Source organism: Pollachius pollachius (genome assembly GCF_949987615.1).
Source record: "Pollachius pollachius genome assembly, chromosome: 4".
Lineage (NCBI taxonomy): Eukaryota > Metazoa > Chordata > Actinopteri > Gadiformes > Gadidae > Pollachius > Pollachius pollachius.
This window is the reverse complement of record NC_136937.1, coordinates 29,836,922-29,850,408: the sequence shown is the minus strand read 5'-3', so window position 1 is coordinate 29,850,408 and position 13,487 is coordinate 29,836,922. Positions and strand designations below refer to the sequence as shown.

At 45.8% G+C, this 13,487-nt stretch overlaps 1 protein-coding gene across 1 annotated transcript in view; it reads right to left on the bottom strand.

Moving 5' to 3' along the window:
* LOC307074260 (uncharacterized protein) overlaps positions 1 to 13,487 on the bottom strand; it is a gene marked incomplete at its 3' end in the record, with an annotated part of 26,420 nt that extends 12,933 nt beyond the window's left edge. The window contains exons 1-12 of the mRNA XM_079734277.1: positions 13,132 to 13,487; positions 10,597 to 10,880; positions 10,351 to 10,417; positions 8,774 to 8,955; positions 8,532 to 8,595; positions 6,849 to 8,072; positions 5,607 to 5,857; positions 5,361 to 5,424; positions 3,137 to 3,402; positions 2,150 to 2,213; positions 1,096 to 1,639; positions 692 to 900 (exon numbers count right to left, since the gene is read on the bottom strand). Coding sequence (XP_079590403.1) covers positions 692 to 900; positions 1,096 to 1,639; positions 2,150 to 2,213; positions 3,137 to 3,402; positions 5,361 to 5,424; positions 5,607 to 5,857; positions 6,849 to 8,072; positions 8,532 to 8,595; positions 8,774 to 8,955; positions 10,351 to 10,417; positions 10,597 to 10,794 — 3,133 coding nt within the window. The 5' untranslated portion in view covers positions 10,795 to 10,880; positions 13,132 to 13,487. The remainder of the gene's footprint in view (positions 1 to 691; positions 901 to 1,095; positions 1,640 to 2,149; positions 2,214 to 3,136; positions 3,403 to 5,360; positions 5,425 to 5,606; positions 5,858 to 6,848; positions 8,073 to 8,531; positions 8,596 to 8,773; positions 8,956 to 10,350; positions 10,418 to 10,596; positions 10,881 to 13,131) is intronic.

Here is a 13,487-nt window from a genome sequence, read left to right as displayed (position 1 = left end):
AGTGTCGTGGACATATCAAGCGTAACTTTTATATACTATTGAAAACAAATGATAGAAGCCCTGTTTACATTGAAAGGAATTTCTATACATTCTCCTTGGACCTAGCGATACCTCCCGTCCTCTCTAACTGAAAGGTGTTGTGATAGTTTATTTGCATTGCAACTGTAGCCACCGAGTCTGATACTGAGGCCAATCGACTGACTTCTTTGTTGTGTAGATTACTTTAACTGTCTTGCAGCCATGTCCACATTACCCATTTTATGTATTGCAATTGAACTTGGTCTCTCCTCTGGCCAATCCTAAACTCCACGCTGGCCACTCCTTCTCACCTTTGTTTCCTTTGTATTTACCCACGATGTGAACGTTTCCTATAAGAATGATGTAAACCCATCGTCTCATTTAATGTATGCTTGGTAACTTTGCTGCCTGTATCTTCCCATGATCAAGCTCAAAATATTTTGCTGTCAGAAGGGTCCTAGTAATAAGTTACCCATCCCACAGATCAATCAACAATTATTAACAATAAAAACAGATAGCGAATAAAAAGTTAAAAAGTGTTTAGTCATGATGAAAAAAAGAAATTAGAAGCAGTAATTTCAACAGATACAGGATAAAGGTGTCAATCAAAGCATCTTGTACCCCATGTTAAAGCACCCCATTGTCCGTGTGCTTGAGCATGTGCACTTCTAACCAGAGTGAGTCCTCATGTGAATCTTCAGGGCGGAGCCGTGACTGAAGCGCATCACGCATTGGTCACAATTGTAGGGCTTCTCCCCGGAGTGAGTCCTCATGTGGATCTTCAGAGAGCCTTTCCGACTGAAGCGCATCCTGCATTGGTCACACATATGGGGCTTCTCGCCGGAGTGAGTCCTCGTGTGGATCTTCAGGGTGGAGACACGACTGAAGCGCATCGTGCATTGGTCACACCTGTACGGCTTCTCACATGTATGAGTCCTCATGTGGGTCTTCAGGGCAGAGCTCTGACTGAAGCGCTTCGTGCATTGGTCACACATGTAGGGCTTCTCGCCGGTGTGAGTCCTCATGTGGAGCTTCAGCTTGGAGCTCTCTCCGAAGCGCTTAATGCATTGGCCACACCTGTAGGGCTTCTCGCCGGTGTGAATCCTCATGTGAATCTTCAGGTGGCTTTTCCGACTGAAGCGCTTCGTGCATTGGTCACACTTGTAGGGCTTCTCCCCGGAGTGAGTCCTCATGTGGATCCTCAGGTCGCTTTGCCATTGGAAGCGATTCATGCATTGGTCACACCCGTACGGCTTCTCGTCGGTGTGGATCATATTGCCATTGTTGGGAAAAACCTTTCCACACAAGACACCGGGCCAGCCCTTGCGGCCGCCCTGATGCCCAGTCATCTCCTCAAGGCGGACGAGCCGCACGCTGCAGTTCAGGCTCTTGGCCACGCTGTGGTCAGCGGACAGCGAGCGCAAGGCCTCCGGTTCTGACGCGGCAAAGAGGGTGTCATGGCCGTCCACCGCCAGTGGGCCCTCCCCTTGTCCGTAGACACTCAGGATCCGCAGATCCCCGTTGTGACTGGACATGTGGGAGGAGCCAGGGACGTCCACACGCAGACTCTCCGAGGTGGCGCCGTGCTTCGTGCTGCAGTCAATAATGTCATTGCCGTCTTCTTCAGTGAAGAAAACAAAGACAGAGAGAAAGTAATGGTTTTAATTCATTATTGGCACAAAGGGATACAGTATGTACTATGTACACACTGTGTGTATTGGAAGAATTATATTTTGACATTCTGTCTAACTTCTATTTGTCGATTATGCATTTTCATTGTTGGGTTGGTAAAGGGTCAAAGGCTCCAGCTGAGAAGGCACCGCTACGTCTCCGCCTTCTAAGGATGTGGGGAGTTCATAAAGACACAACCCAGGTCATCTGTCGTTTCCTATCAGCCGTTTTACCAATACTGTAGTTATATTGGGAGTCAGAGCTGATTCAGCATTCCTGACACCTGTCTGCCATGAAGAAGATGTGAATCATTCTACTATGAACTGCATAAGTAGTCCTCGTGTTTTAGCAGGACTCTGGGCATGATGCTTTTCCAAAGAGGACCAGGCTTTTTAGTGCAGGTCGAATCGAGTACACTCTCAGTCTATCCAGGTCGTTTGATGCAATGTGTATTACTAACCTACAGCGGGCATGCCTCCACCAATATCCTCTTCATCCTTGATTGAAATGGTGTCGGGGGTCTGCTGGTTTCCACATAAAGAAGGAAACACACACAAGACAATGACATATTCTTTCATTTGCACAGAATAGTTGTCCCCACTAACGACACATTAGGCGTTTTTACACTGCCAAGCTGGTTCGGTCGCGGCTTGGCACGCCCTGCAATTTTACTGTTTTGCCTGTGTGAAAGTGAGGGGGTAAAATCCCCCTTCGTCACAGAGCCGGCTTTCTTGGTTCACTGGAGAAGATGGGGCTACGCACGGAGAGTACACCCCTTTACAATTAATTGCATACTCCGAATGTTTTTATTTTTTTGGGATTCAAGACACTTGCATGCAAGAAAAAGTTCACATCTGAGTGTAGGCTAAAACACAATTAACTATTTACAAGTGCAAAAAAATCAACATATTCTTTATTTTGCTGACTAACTTATTTTTATCCCGGAAAAAGCATCGTAAGGAAATCTCTTCTGATACTTTCTTGTAGATCGCACCCTTTCCCCGTCTTCGTTAAATGCGACTGCATCACCTTCTCTTCCATGAGGGTCAGCAGCTTGCAGATTTCACCGTCTCTCCAGTTAGAACTTCTCATGTTGATATCGCTGCGCTGTCTCTGTTGTAGAGACAATGCAGCAACACCTCTACCCAAGTCCCGCCTCTGGAACCGCAAAGCTGTCTAATGGCATTTACATCAAAATGAAACTGCCAATGTGTGTAGGGTCCGAGAGGGTAAATTGGGGTGCGAAATCAAGCCGCTAAATTACCTCGGTCAGTGTAAACGCGCGGACCATGCAGGGAAAAACGTGGGGATATTTTTTACACTGCATATTTTGCAGTGTAAAAACGTTTACTTAATCATAAAGGTGTGTGCTTTCTAAGGCTTTGGGCTGGAGGTTTAACAGAGGAAGCCTCTCTTTTGGATGGTGAATAAGAAGATGATTTTCAACCTGCACTCTCAGCCGCTCGCCGCGCTCCAGGCTCTTGGCCACGCTGTGGTCCGCAGACACCGAGTTCGGGGCCTCCAATTTGGACGCGGTGAAGAGGGTGTCATGGCTGTCCACAGCCAGTGGGCCCTCCGCTTTTCCGTGGACGCTCAGGATCTTCAGTTCCTCGCTGTGACTGGACATGTGGGAGGAGCCAGGGGCGTCCACACCCAGACTCTCCGAGGTGGCGCCGCGCTGCGTGCTGCGGTCCCCAAAGGCATCGCAGTCTTCTGCAGAGGGAGAATTATTTTTACAGAAAGTAATTGTTTTGATACACTGTATCAGTGCAATCAGTAGACTCCATGGAGGTTTAGGGAGGTGGGCTTGCAAGGGGCGGGATATGAGGTAGGGTCAAGTTTGCAAGAGGTGGGATAAGGACAGCCGCTGTCACTCAATTTTGTTTTGACTGCGGACAGCACAGAGGCAGAACGGGCAGAACTCATCGCAAACATCTTAAATGTTACTGCAGCGATGCATCATACTATATATTCCGCTGCAACTACAACATCCGCATCGATCGATGAAAGATTGTAGCATGAGTTAGAGATAAATAGAAGAAATGACGAAGAAGAAAGTCACCAGAGGAAAAGAGCAGCTTTTGTTTTTTTCTTAATTTCACATATAACAAACACTGGCACAAACATAGTTGATTTCTTTGTTTAACTGAGAAAACAGGGAGTGGAAGGCCTGGACCGTATAATGTTCAGCTAACTGTTGTAAATAATAATAATAAAAAAAAACATTTTGTATATACGTGTGCAGCTGTGAACTAATGTATTGTAATTTATTGTATGATGTGTACTTTTACGGTAACGATAAGACCCATCATTTAGCGTTCACCACGAATTACTCTGAAAAGCAGTGGCAACATTTAAATATTTTTTACCCATTCAGCAAACAAAAGGCAACAGGCATTTAGGGGGCCACTCAATGACATGCAAATGCAGACCGAAGCAACGTCAACACGCCCACTCAAATGGTCAAGACTTTCTACTCCTCATTCACATATAAAGGTAATTCAAATTTCCACTGGCTAAAATACTACCTCAGGGGTAGTATTTTTTCCGGATGTTTTCAGGATACTAAAGTCAGGATATGTCATTCACATATACGGCCCGTCGGGAGAATAGCGGGTTAATAGCAGGACTAACGTGTATGTATAAAAGCAGCTTTTATAACATTGACACAGAGGGTTTAAAATGTGTACTGCAGACACAGATTCACAGTTTTGGAGAAGGATGTCTCCTCCAGCACCCACCTTCCTAGACTCAAAGCTCAAGCAGGTTACCAGATGGAGGAAACTCAACGAACATCAGCGCAAAATGATCTGAGCACAATAGGACATACGAGACAAGCGCAATGATTCTATTTTGACAATAACAAGTGTCAACATGTCCTTCCCTGTAAGCTGATCAGCTAACATTTGTAAAAAAAAAATCATTCTTCTATTTTGAACCCTTCTGGGCTCTTTACTGGTTCCATCTTTGAAATGCAACTCAAAATTTTGACTCGTGTTTTAGCAGGGCGCTGGTTATGATGCTTTTCTAAAGAGGGCCAGGCTTTTTAGCGGAGGTAGAATCTAGTACATTCTTAGGCCCATCCACACGGGCGAAAATAATCTTTTCCCCTCCGTTTTCCTCTGATGCGTTTCAGGAATACCTCCGTAAAGACGGACTCATTGCGAAAACGCATCGAGCTGTAGAAACGCTGTAGTAGATATTCAAGGCCACGGTGTGGCGCTGGTTCTCCACAAAATAAAGTGGAGCGCGTATAAAAACATACTGTCGAGGAGGAGACAGCAGTTACCAAAACCCTTTTAGATTGAGCAGAAATACTTAGAAATACAGTTAGTAATTCAATTTAGCAAGGGGCTGTATTTAAAGCTACAAAAATACAAATAAAATAAAATGAAAAAAAATTCAACGCAACTCTAACATTGCCCAGCTGGTGGGGGGGCGATGACGTCATCGTTTATGTTTTGTTTGCCCACACGAATCCTAATACGAGAACGCATAGGTTTGTTTTTATCTTATCCACCCCGGAACCTGGTTTCAGAAATGTATCTGTCTGCACGGACGGCCCAAACGCACAAGACTTATGCGTTTTCACCAAAAAATCGGTTCTGTGTGGATGGGGTCTCAGTTGATCCAGGTCGTTTGCTTGCATAGATGCAATATGTATTACTAACCTACAGCAGGACTGCCTCCACCAATATCCTCTTCAACCTTGATTGAAATGGTGTCTGGGGTCTGCTGCTTTCCACATAAAGAAGGAAACACACACAAGACATATTCTTTCATTTGCACAGATTAGTTGTCAATCCCCACTTACGACACACTGAATCATAAAGGTGTGTTCTTTCTAAGGGTGTGTGCTGGAGTTGTAACAGAGGAAGCCCCTCTTTTGGATGGTGAATGAGAAGATGATTTCCAACCTGCGCACGCTCCAGGCTCTCGGCCACGCTGTGGTCCGCAGACAGCGAGTTCAGGGCCTCCACTTCTGACGCGGTTAAGAGGGTGTCATGGCCGTCCACCGCCAGTGGACCCTCACCTTTTCCGTGGACAATCAGGATCTTCAGTTCCTCCCTGTGACTGGACATGTGGGAGGAGCCAGGGGCGTCCACACCCAGACTCTCTGAGGTGGCGCCGTGCTGTGTGCTACGGTCTCCAAAGGCATCGCAGTCTTCTGCAGAGGGAGAATTTTTTTTTACAGACTGTAATTGTTTTGATACACTGTTTGCATAAAAGCAGGAGGTGTGTATTTGTACACGTGAAAGGAACTCTTTAAATGTATGTGTATATAACATTGACCGGAGCCCTGCTGACCACCGCCGCGAGGCACCACCGCCGCGGGTCAGTGGTGCCTTGGCAGCGGTGGTGTCTCGCGGCGTTGGGGGTTCCTTACAACGACATGTGGGGCCAAAAAGGCGGAGCAGGATACCTAGTGCTCATTTTACACCTAACGCCATTTCTAGCTACTAGGGGATCATAGGCAGGCTCGGGGAACTCATATTAATGTTAGAAAACCTCATAAAGTGAAATTTTCATGCCATGGGACCTTTAAAAAAAGTTTGTTTTTGCAATTATGTAATTTATTTTCGGATAAATGCACAGAATTTTGACTTTTTACTTTTACAGTGTTAGATCAGAAGGTCGAGTTGATTCGGGGCTAAAGCCCCGGATCTATATTAATCAGCTCCGAATCTAATTTTTGGGTAATAAAAAAAAAAATCCCCATGTTTGCTTTACACTAGAAACAAACGTGGGGATTCCAGGGGCATCTCAAAATAAAGTAGATTAGTCCTTCTAGATAACACAACCAGGCTGTTTACCACCTCAAGTGAATTTTCCACCCGCCCCCCCCCGATTTAGGCTTGCCTCTGGGCTAAGCACCGGATATTTCAAAACCCTAGAAACGCTCCTGCCAACCTGCACTTGTTGTCTTTGAATCTGGGTTCCATCTATACACAGGAGGCCTCAGACATTTAAAATGAGTCAGAAATGATATTCTTCTTGAATAAATCACTTATTTAGAAATGAAAAATTAATACAAAACTGTCTGAGATTCTGATGATGTTTTTGGATATATAATAAAACTGAACTCATAAGTAACTGCAAGAAATGGATAAAGTGTATAATGAAAGTTAAGTAAAGTGTAAAATAATATCTGGTCTCACCCTGGCCATCCCACTGAAAATGTTCTTGTTCCGCCACTGAGCGCTTCATGCATTGGTCGCACGGCTTGTACGGCTTCTCGTCGGTGTAAGTCCTCATGTGGATCTTGAGCTCGGAGCTCGGACTGAAGGTCTCTGTGCATTGGGCACACCTGTAGGGCTTCTCGCCGGAGTGAGTCCTCATGTGACGCTTCAGCTTGGAGCTCTCTCCGAAGTGCTTTGTGCATTGTTCACACTTGTAGGGCTTCTCGCCGGAGTGAGTCCTCATGTGACGCTTCAGCTTGGAGCTCTCTCCGAAGCGCTTCGTGCATTGTTCACATCTGAAGGCCTTCTTCTCGCATTGGTCACACTTGTAAGGCTTCTCCCTGGAGTGAGTCCTCATGTGTGTCTTCAGGGTGCCTTTCAGACTGAAGCGCTTTGTGCATTGGTCACACTTGTAGGGCTTCTCGCCGGAGTGAGTCCTCATATGGATCTTCAGGGTGCATTCCTGACTGAAGCACTTCACGCATTGGTCACATTTGTAGGGCTTCTCCCAGGAGTGAGTCCTCATGTGGGTCTTCAGGGTGCCTTTCAGACTGAAGCTCATCGTGCATTGGTCGCACTTGTAGGGCTTCTCCCCGGAGTGAGTTCTCATGTGGAGCTTCAGGCTGCCTTTCTGACTGAAGCGCTTCATGCATTGGTCACACCTGTAGGGCTTCTCGCCGGAGTGAGTCCTCAAGTGGGTCTTCAGGTCGCATTGCCGTTGGAAGCGCTTACCGCATTGGTCACACATGTAGGGCTTCTCCCCGTAGTGAATCACCATGTGGCGGTTCAGGTAGCCTTTCCGACTGAAGCGTTTCATGCATTGGTCGCACCCGTACGGCTTCTCGTCGGTGTGGATCATATTGGCATTGTTGGGGAAAACCTTGCCACCCAAGACACCGGGCCGGCCCTTGCGGCCGCCCTGATGCCCAGTCAGCTCCCCAAGGCGGACGAGCCGCACACTGCAGTTCAGGCTCTTGGCCACGCTGTGGTCAGCGGACAGCGAGCTCAAGGCCTCCGGTTCTGACGCGGCAAAGAGGGTATCATGGCCGCCCACCGCCAGTGGGCCCTCCCCTCGTCCGTAGAAGCTCAGGTTCTGCAGCTCCCCGTTGTGACTGGACATGTGGGAGGAGCCAGGGGCGTCCACACCCAGACTCTCCGAGGTGGCGCCGCGCTGCGTGCTGCAGTCTCTGATGTCATTGTCTTCTTCAGAGAGGAAAACAAAGACGGAGAGAAGGTAATGGTATTAATTCATTATTTACACAAAGGGATACAGTATGTACTTTGTACACAGTTGTGTGTATTGGAAGAATTATAATTTGACATTCTTTCTAGCTTCTATTTGTTGATTATGCATTTTCCCCTTGGGTTGATCAAGGGTTAAAGGCTACAGCTGATAAGGCACCGCTACGTCTCCGCCATGTTTTACATATACTGCAGTTATATTGGGAGTCAGATCTGATTCAGCATTCCTGACACCTGTTTGCCATGAAGAACATGTAAATCATTCTATTATAAAATGTATAAGTAGTCCTCCTGTTTTAGCAGGGCTCTGGTTATGATGCTTTTGAAAAGAGGACCAGGCTTTTTAGTGCTCGTAGAATCAAGTACATTCTCAGTTGATCCAGGTCGTTTGCTTGCAAAGATGCAATGTGTATTACTTACCTACAGCGGGCATGCCTCCACCAATATCCTCTTCATCCTTGATTGAAATGGTGTCTGGGGTCTGCTGCTTTCCACATAAAGAAGGAAACACACACAAGACATATTCCTTAATTTTCACAGAATAGTTGTCCCCACTAACGACACATTGAATCATAAAGGTGTGTTCTTTCTAAGAGTGTGTGCTGGAGTTGTAACAGAGAAAGCCTCTCTTTTGGATGGTAAATGAGAAGATGATTTCCAACCTGCACACTCAGTTCCTCACTGCCGTCCACCGCCAGTGGACCCTCCCCTTTTTCGTGGATAATCAGGATCTTCAGCTCCTCCCTGTGACTGGCCAGGTGGGAGGAGCCAGGGGCGTCCACACCCAGACTCTCCGAGGTCGCGCTGCACTGCGTGCTACAGTCTCCAAAGGCATCGCAGTCTTCTGCAGAGGGAGAAAAAAAAGACAGTACTTATTACTTTAACAGTAGTTAAAGTAATTGTTTTAATACGTTATTTGCATAAAAGGAGACAGTGTGTATTTGTACACGTGAAAGGAACTCTTTAAATGTATGTGTATGTAACATTGACACAGAGGGTTTAAAATGTGTCCTCCAGACACAGATTCACAGTTTTGGAGAGGGATGTCTCCTCCAGCACCCTCCTCCCTAGACTCAAAGCTCAAGCGGGTGACAAGGTGGAGGAAACTCAACGAACACCAGCGCAAAATGATCTGAGCACAACATGACATGCTAGTCAAGCGCAATTATTCTATTTTGACAATAACAAGCGACTAAGTGTCCTTCCCTGTAAGCTGATCAGCTAACATTTATACATTTATACATATTCAAATCATTGATGTTTGAGAATGATAAACCAGCTCATGTGATATCTGTCTTGTAACTAGGGATGTGAAAAACTCAAATTTCGAATAATTATTAGTGGGTGGTACGAACGAATAATCGATTATTCGATGTGTGCCGACATTCACAAAGACAGCCGTGGATCATTGGCAAGAAATCACTTAATATCTTGAACGCAAAAAAACAACTACCTGCTAAGTAGTTCCAGTCAAATTGTCTGTTCAGCCTTCAAAACGAGAGCTGGTAAATTGTGAAAAATTAATTAAACTGTAATAAGACAACGCGGTTATATGCTATAGACCCTAGAGTATCTGTGGTATTAAGGCTGGGACGAATTTCGAATTATAAACATGTGCAATGCATAACGTTAGCTCTCTGGCTCATAGCTTAGCGGACTACAATACCTCCCGTTACCAAGTCGTAGCTAAGGTTCGTCCTATTTACTGGAGGAGTGAACAACGTTTCCGTTGCATAAGAACCTTACGGGAGGGTAATGATTGTTCCAGGTATTAGTCAAACCCCCAGGTGTTACCAGGGAAACGTAATGGCTTTATATTTGGATAGTAAAATGCATGAAAATAAAAATGAATGGTCTTAATTTATTTTCTTTGGCAAGTGAACATGGTATAAGCGGGATAATGCCCTTCGAGGTGTCCAACATTAGTTCCGTCCGTTAATTCTTGTTTATTTGAATGGGAAAAAATTTTAACGGTCCAAATGTTAAAGATCGACTTTGACCCTCGGGATCAAATAATCAAATAATCAGATATTCTGACCCATACCTACTTGAAACCCTTCTGGGCTCTTGACTGATTCCATCTTTGAAATGCAACTCCCAAGCTTGAATCTAGTTTTAGCAGGGCGCTGGTAATGATGCTTTTCCAAAGAGGACCAGGCTTTTAAGCGCAGGTAGAATCGAGTACATTCTCAGTTGATCCAGGTCGTTTGCTTGCATAGATGCAATGTGTATTACTAACCTACAGCGGGCATGCCTCCACCAATATCCTCTTCAACCTTGATTGAAATGGTGTCTGGGGTCTGCTGCTTTCCACATAAAGTAGGAAACACACACAAGACATATTCTTTCATTTGCACAGAATAGTTGTTAATCCCCACTTAAAACACACTGAATCCTAAAGGTGTGTTCTTTCTATTGGTGTGTGCTGGAGTTGTAACAGAGGAAGCCTCTCTTTTGGATGGTGAATGAGAAGATGATTTCCAACCTGCACACTCAGCTCCTCGCTGGAGACCAGCCGCTCGCCGCGCTCCAGGCTCTCGGCCACGCTGTGGTCCGCAGACAGCGAGTTCAGGGCCCCCACTTCTGACGCCACGAAGAGGGTGTCATGGCCGTCCACCGCCAGTGGGCCCTCCCCTTTTCCGTGGACGATCAGGATCTTCATTTCCTCGCTGCACCTGGACATGTGGGAGGAGCCAGGGGCGTCCACACCCAGAAGCTCCGAGGTGGCGCCGCGCTGCGTGCTACGGTCTCCAAAGGCAGCGCAGTCTTCTGCAGAGGGAGAAAAAAAAGACAAAGTCATTGCTTTGATACATTATTTGCATAAAAGGAGGCACTGTGTGTTTGTAACATTGTGGCATAGGCCGCGGCCGCTTGGGGCCCCCCATCGTAGGGGGGACCCCTACTATGGGGACCCCAAACCAACCAATTTTTTTTAATACACTGTTGCGTTCTTCTTCAAGGAAAGTAGTCTAATCAGGATCGCTTTGAACTCACTTTATTTACTTAAGTATTTCGGTATGGTAACTACGAAGCAGAAGGAGGGGAATTGTATTACGCACGTGCGGAGCGACAAACAGCAATCCTCTCTACCTATCTCTCTCTATGGCTTGCCGGATGTTTCTCAAATTCCTCGGGCTTCAATTCTTGCTTTTATACTGAGTATGCGTGGCCTATAAAACGCACCGGTTTCGCTATTCTCACCTTTCTAAAGGTGCTGCCCTCTATGGCTGAAATAGTTATTGCAGCTTATGTGTCCTGCCCCTTGTGGCTATGTATAGTAATTACAGCTTATGTGTTCTGCCCCCTGTGTCTATGTATAGTAATTACAGCTTATGTGTTCTGCCCCCTGTGGCTATGTATAGTAATTACAGCTTATGTGTTTAAAATACGTAACAGTCCCTCCTTGGTCATCTCAGATGACCATACTATACGATATTTTAAGTCATAAACATCAATTACCACACCGAAAACATAGTCAAAGTAGGAAAATCATCAATACCACCAACCGAGGTGGAAAAAACTCCCGAGGGGAGAGAAACCACCTCGCGTCCCCCTAATTCTGAAACGGAATTTACCTTGGTGGGTCTCATAGGAAATACAGGTTATTGTCAACAACACAATAGGAAGCATATAACCTGGTTATCATACAATCATATGGTCAAAAGGCACATAGATAAATGCATTCATAGAAATTTGGAGTAATACTTCCTGGTTATATAAATTTTCAGCATGTAAAAAACATTATAAGTAAAAGATACAAAAACAAGTAGCATACAAAAACAAGTAAGATTACGTCAATTAAAATTTCAAAAATGTCTGTAGGCTTGCATAGATTTGAATGGCCCGGGTGATCTTCATGTATTGGTGTGCTGGTACATGTGGGGGGTTTTGGACATTGTGAATGGCTCAGGTGATCTTCATGTATTGGTGCGCTGGTACATGTGGGGGGTTTTGGACATTGTGAATGGCTCAGGTGATCTTCCTTAGTTGTCCTCAGGACTTGTAGTTCATGTGCCCAATGCAATTCTGGGCCAATGGCATCAGGTAGGTATGTGTGTGTGAACACACACACACACACACACACACACACACACACACACAGAGACGAAGCAAGACGAGCATAAACGCGAAAATAAAACTAAGGGTTAGGAAATAAAGTGACCCAAGCGGCTCAAATAAAATAAAAAAGCTATAAGACGCCGCTAAGTATTTGCAACGCTGCCAAAGATGACACATTTTTTTACGGCTACTGTTGGGGATACAGACAGGAACAACAACGTCCAACGCGTTGAACATGCCGCTACAGTAGCAGCAGCTAGCTGTGAAGTGGCGCTAGGTGAAGACCTGGGAGAAGACGTCAATAAGTAGTAATAAGTGGGCGTATTGGTGCGTTCCAGGCATCCCGTAACCCGTGTTTTCACAACCTTCTGCCCGTGAAAGTGCCCTGGAACGGCAGTCAAACCAGCAACTCACTACCCGTGATTTCGTACCAGATCGACGTATTCCCAGTTCCAGCTCGTAACTTACGAGCTAAAAAGTGTCCGTGGAAAGGAACGCAGCCTTATCTCCTCATCAGTAAACGCTAGAACTACTGCGGTCCCGTAGCTGGTAAAAGACAGTTGTATTCGTTTGTAGGGTGAGCAGACATTCTTAAAGATTCGGGACATTCCCTTGGTATCCGAGCAGTAGAGATCAGTGCCTGTACCCCCTTTGTTGAATTGTGCCCATTCTCGTGTGATCCCCCTGGTTTGCAGAGGTAAACAGTCAGAACGGCGATCCAAATAACAAACACACTCGCGTTACAGTGTGTGTGTGTGTGTGTGTGTGTGTGTGTGTGTGTGTGTGTGTGTGTGTGTGTGTTCACACACACATACCTACCTGATGCCATCTACCTTTGCGTTAGCGACAGTAACTGGGCTGTTAGCTGTAGAGCTAATGCTACAGCAACATTATAATGGTAATACGGTAGCCATATACAGTAAACCAACAACAATATATAGTGATAGTAAATATACAGTACCGTTGGTTGACTAACTTGTCCGAGGTTTGTGGCTGAGCCGAGGAGAGTTGGTACTGATCCAGACTTAATGTTCAGACGTTGAGCAAGTTCAGCTCTGTATTGGCCCAAGTTGAGGAAGCAGTCGTCGGTGAAATGTTTGGAGCAGACTGGCGCATCATTTCCAGAGAAAATAAAATTAACCCACTGGTTCTTCAGAGGCTCCGATGAACGAACAAAAACCATACTTTTGCGTTCATTTGTACATCCAAACAATGCGCAACTGCCATGCTTCCTGCTGCCTGCCTGTTCCCAAGCCGTGATGTCTCTCCAGGAAAGAACTTTGTGGACGCGCAAACGGTCGTAGCTCATTTTCTCAT